The following is a 6,000-nucleotide window of genomic DNA, read 5'->3' as shown; positions in this document are numbered from 1 at the left end:
ACTGTACAATATAACTCACAAACACACACACACTCCTACTCTCTCTTTCTCTCTCTCTCTCTCTCTCTCTCTCTCTCTCTCTCAATCTCACACACACACACATACTCTCACACAGTCTCTCTGTCTTACTGTCTTACACACAAACACACACTTTCTTTCTCTGTCACACACACACACACACACACACACTCCTACTCTCTCTCTCAATCTCTCACACACACACACACTCTCACACAGTCTCTCTGTCTTACTCTCTTACACACACACAAACACACACTTTCTTTCTCTGTCACACACACACACACACACACACACACACACAGATGTTTGACATGCTCTCAGATCAGCTTCCATTCCATGCTCATCCAGATGTGTTTTTGTTTTTATCCCAACATTAGGGCTAAGACTCCTCACAGCTTGTTGTGTGACACATCTGATTTCTGGTCAGTTCTCTCTCCTAAACAGAGAAGTGCTCTTACTTTATAAATAGCAAAAAATTATTAAACGGCATTCAATGGATTACAGGCCTAATGAGAGGGAATGGACAGAACGGGACTTTTTTTCTAAGGATATTTGTCTCCTCTGTTGCCATGGTAACCAGAAGGATGGAACGGCAGGCCATTCAAGGCCACAGGGCAGCAGAATCATCTCACCTCGCCTGCTCTTTCTTTTTTTCAGGACAAATACAAGCCCTCAAGCCCTCAGTGTATAGACTACTAATGGAGGTCTGGACCTGCTGTACACTGATCAGCTCATTTTACTGCTCAGGATGTAAGCAGTTCCTCTCAAATACGAGCATCGGACCCGCTAATATTAACCACAACGTTACACTACTTATATAATGACAGTTTATACAGTGGTTTGGAGAGTGACATCACTATAGTGAAGTCACTATAGACTTTTCTCCACAGGAATATATTTCTCACTTGTATGCATCTCAACAAGAACCAGAACCTCTACACGTAAAATAATATTCTAATCAGAATGACAGGTTTACTGTAAAAAAAATAAAAAAATCCCTCCCAAAATCCCATTGTCTCTCCATTCCACTAAACTCAAGTACATTGGTCAAAACATGATTTTCTCTTTTTTTTTTTTGGCTGTTTTTCCAGATTTCAGCTACAGGGACAGTTTCTCAGACCCTCATAAATTTCAGATCCGGAGTCATGTTAGAACAAGTAGCTGGAAGACGGAGCAAAAAGTCTGAGCGAGGATGGAAAAAATTCAACGTTTTTGCACAGAGAGTCTAAAATTCTGCTTTAGGTGTGAGACGGCTGAAAGAAAATTCATTAGCTGATATTAAATTCACTGTCAACACACACACACGAACACACACACACATATTGCTATCTCTCTCTCACCTTCAGCCATGAACACCTAAATAACAGCTCGTCTTCAGTGCTTTCGATTCGGTGAGTAAATTCTCATAGGATGTTTTAACCCATGTGAGACATTCAGTTTGTCCTGAAACTACTTTGTCTTCTGTCTCTTCTTTCTTTTTCTCTTAACTACAGTTTACCCAACACGCAGGGTTTCCCCTGACTGTACAAAGCAGGTGATATGAGATGGAAGAAGATTCTATCTGATTGGGGATCTGTTGCTAAGCATCTAGCCTGAACACCCAAACACCATGCGGCTAATCCTCTTTGTTTCGTGTTAAACGCTACTCTATCTGGGGTTAAAAGCAGGGTGTAGATCAGTGATAAAACTGTGTGAAAACCCCTCAAGTGAGCACTATCCATGAAGAAAATCTGGCAACCTTAAAAGTATCAGGGCTGTCAAATGTCACGCATTGAGAGTGACAGTCACGCATTTCTGTCTTTTATCACGATCTCCCGCCACACATCGTATTTCTCACGCAGAAAAACTTTTTGACTATTTATCATATATTTAATAAGCCGCAGCGCCCAAAATGTATCAGTCCGCACCGCTGTGTCTATGGAACCGGGCAGGAATCAAGCGCGTCTCCCCTGGAGTTCTTAGTCGAGCCTGACACTTATCAGCCAATCAAAAAACAGGCTACACAATAGCCAATCAGAAAATAGCACTATTGTATCTGGGTAAGATTTAACGCAACAACCAATGAAAAAACAAACATATTCATTAGAGAGGGTATTTTCGATGGTCGGTTTGAACAAAACCTCAACACAAAACAGCTTGTCTCTGGACGGGACATTGTCCTCAATCATGACCCTAAAAATGTCTGGGCTTGAGCCGAACTGTTTTAAATGGGAGCAACATTACAAATGATAAAGGAGTCCAAAAGGGACTTACAAAAACTTACAATAAACACCAGTCATAATCTCTAAAAAATTAATACATGGAAATTGAACAAATACTTTGTATTTGGTTAAAATGTGGTCAGTGATCCTGGTGAAACACAGTTTTTCTTTTTTTTTGTTGTTTTTTTGTTTGTGTGTGTGTGTGTGTGTGTGGGGGGGGGGGGATGTAGTAAGGTGGTTGGAGATGTCACGCTTGCCTATCTTCAAAACTTGAGAGCCCTGAAAGTATGGACTTCATCCAGGTCATTTGAATAATCTGCAAAGTAAATGAAACACCTGCAAAACATAAGTCTATAAGAATAAAGAACTTCCCCTGAGTTCAAATGTAAGCTTCTGTCTCACGTCCTCGGCTTTGACGATAAACCGAAGTAATTTCCTCTCAACTGATGTTTGTTAACTGATTACTGAACACCGGCATTAGCTAATGTCTAACACCTCACCTGCTTGAATAAACGCGAGTCATCATTATTTTGCAAATTCTAAACAATTCTTTTAAAAGCGTTAATTATGTTGGTATTATTATTCTGTAATCACTGGATTAGAATGCAAAGTAGAAAAAAACCTGAGACTATAATTCACATTTTAAAAGCTTTTACTCTGTCTGTAGTTGCATCCCTGCATCCAAATAAATACCGGCTTCATTCCTCGTCTCTGAACAGCCGAAGTTTCATTTGTTCTACTGCTCAGTCTCCCTCCTTCATTCTGTCACAGTGGGTTTTAAGCAATGCTGCACCCATGACTCATTCCTCCCTCTGGCTCTGCCATCACTGCTAATTATAATTGGTTGGCAATTGACCTTTATGGTTGGAGAACGTTAATTAATAATTAAATAGAGGCAAAAAAAAAACACACACCTTAGATTATAAGCTTTACCTCCCTATGCTTTGATGCATACATTTTTTTGTCCCTGCTTTCCATAAAGTATATCTGATGAACGTGTGACATTTGGTGTCCTGTAATATCCTTGCAATGTTGCTACAAAAGCTCTAAAACACGATCAGATGGTCAGTTTGATTCCTACAGTACTGACTGGATCCCACTACGAGCTCATCGCCGGTTTCGCTGAGATCCGTCAATATTATACGAGGACTGAAGAAGCCTATTCAATATTTCCTATTTAGTATAAAGTAATGCAATAATAATCAGTATTTTTTATTGTTAAAAAATCTAAATTGCTTAACTAATTTGAAAGAATTTAGTTTATTCCATGAAGCATAAATCCATCAATGAGTTATTTTTCCAGAATGAAAAAAATAGTTATACAAATAAAAGAGTTTATGTAACCTAGGAATTATTAAGGCACATACAAGGTTTTACTTTTTCTATTCCTGAACCTCAAAAATCTGACCATGTAACGATTTGAAAAGTTAAAATGAATGAAATTGGGGCGTAGAAACCTTTATAATCGTCACATAGACATTACAGCACTGTGGAATTCTTTTCTTCGCATATCCCAAATAAGGAGGTCGGGGTTGGAGCACAGAGGCAGCTATGATACCTCACCCCTCACCCCCTTTTTGGGGGAAGTCGTGGCCTAATGGTTAGAGAGTCTGACTTCTAACCCTAAGGTTGGGGGTTCGAGTCTCGGGCCGGCCACGACTGAGGTGCCCTTGAGCAAGGCACCGAATCCCCCAACTGCTCCCCGCTCTGGTTGTGTGTTCACGGTGTGTGTGTGTTCACTGCTGTGTGTGTGTGTGTGCACTTTGGATGGGTTAAATGCGGAGAACAAATCCTGAGTATGTGTCACCGTACTTAGCCGTATGTCACGTCACTTTCACTTTCACTGAAGCAGGTAGGGTTAAGGGCCTTGCTCAACAGTGGCAAATTGGCAGTGCTGGGGCTTGAACCCTGACCTTGCAAATAAAATTGCTAATTGTATTTGCAAGGTCAGGGTTCAAGCCCCAGCACTGCCAATTTGCCACTAGTTATAGTCAGCTTTTAACTGCTCAGAATTTCGTCTTTATCCTGTTGTGGCAAAGTCATTCTCATGTGTTTGTCTTCGACTCGGTCACGGCTTATTAGTGTTCATACACTAGACAGTAGTGTATGTAGTACATAGTGTAAGTGCATTACATCATTTGGGACACATCTAATGAGTCTTTTTGTGATCCCTAATGATTTTATACACTTCACTGCAGTAAAGTTTATATATTACTACGCCGGATTTTACTACAGTTTTCTCACTAGCAGCACAACAGGTTTCATTACCTCTGTGAATAGAATAAGTAGCCAGACAGTTTAATACGTGAAGCAGGAAAATGTACACAATAAAAACCATTAGCAAGATGAGGCAGGAAAAATAAACAGCCCACAACACACTGACCTTACAAGGTTAAACTGCAGGAATCGTTCGATTCTCTACGATGTTCAATGGCCGTGATTAGCATGGGCTATTAGCAGGCAGCCATTAGCCATGCTAGTGTGAAATTAGCCATTAGTCTGGAAAGTGGCATCGATGCCATGGGTATAAAATGTTTAAAATCAGCTGAGAGCAAGGTCATAGACATAGACCATCAAAACACAGGAAACAAAAGCCAAAACAAAATGAAGGACAAGATGAGCGCACTTGAGGGTCTAAGCTCTGGATTGCTGAGTGATGAAAGAAACATGGCACAGCATGAGATGTGCACTGAAATAAATAAAAAAAAAAACACTCAAACTAAACTTAAACAACTGAACCATTAAGTGCAACCGAAATTATCCAAAGATGTGATGAAGAAAGGAGGAATGGTTCAAAACACAGGAGAAGATGTGAGAACGTTCTTCACTCACCCGCTGTTCCTGAGTGGCTACGAAAGTTTGGAACCCTGGAGCCACCCCAAAGCCCAACTCGTGCACGAACGGCGGCTCGGCTTGACTGTGGATCTGCACCCTCACTCCAGCCTCAAACGCCGTCTCTTCTATACAAAGAAAAATGACACACAAAGAAGGAAAAGAGAAGAAAAAAGGTTTACATGTACCCTCTAAAACCCATTCAGAAGACCATCTAGAAATATTCTCTCAATCCTTAATGTATGTGGACACCTGACCATCACACACCCATTTTGGATGGATGAGTGTGTGATGTAATCACCCTTTTTTTCTGTTATATCATCCTCCACTCTTCTGTTCTGTGAAGGCTTTCCACTAGATGACGGAGAGCGGCTGTTGGAATTTGTGTTCGTTCAGCTACAAAAGCATTAGTGAGATCAGACACTGATGTTCTTGTGGAGGGCTGGGGTTCAGTCTTTGTTCCAGAACATCTCATACTGTAGGTGTTGAGTGGGGTTGAGTCATATTCAGGACACTCGAGTTCTTCTTGCAACCTTAACACACCGTATCTTCATAGAGCTGTGCTTTGTGCACAAGGACATTGTCATACTGGAACAGCGCTTGTGTCTCTTCTTTCTTTCTTTCTTTCTTTCTTTCTTCCTACAGCATAAAGAAGTTCTATACAGTTCTACAGTTCTATCTATCTAAGGTTTGGTTTACGCTGTAGAGATTTATTTTATTCATTCATTCATTCATTCATTCATTCATTCATTCATCTTCTACCGCTTATCCGAACTACCTCGGGTCACGGGGAGCCTGTGCCCCTCTCAGGCGTCATCGGGCATCAAGACAGGATACACCCTGGACGGAGTGCCAACCCATCGCAGGGCACACAAACACACACTCTCATTCACTCACGCAATCACACACTAGGGACAATTTTCCAGAGATGCCAATCAACCTACCA

General features: G+C 41.0%; 1 protein-coding gene across 2 annotated transcripts in view; it reads right to left on the bottom strand.

The window, feature by feature from the left end:
• Positions 1 to 6,000, bottom strand: part of asic2 (acid-sensing (proton-gated) ion channel 2) — a 573,112-nt gene that overhangs the window by 23,747 nt on the left and 543,365 nt on the right. For both annotated transcript variants that reach the window (XM_060892003.1, XM_060892002.1), the window contains one exon: positions 5,055 to 5,182. In XM_060892003.1, the coding sequence (XP_060747986.1) occupies positions 5,055 to 5,182 (128 nt within the window). The remainder of the gene's footprint in view (positions 1 to 5,054; positions 5,183 to 6,000) is intronic.

The sequence above is a fragment of the Tachysurus vachellii genome, chromosome 18 (genome assembly GCF_030014155.1).
Source record: "Tachysurus vachellii isolate PV-2020 chromosome 18, HZAU_Pvac_v1, whole genome shotgun sequence".
NCBI classification, from domain to species: domain Eukaryota; kingdom Metazoa; phylum Chordata; class Actinopteri; order Siluriformes; family Bagridae; genus Tachysurus; species Tachysurus vachellii.
Note: the sequence above shows the minus strand (reverse complement) of the source record. Positions and strands in the feature narration are given on the sequence as shown.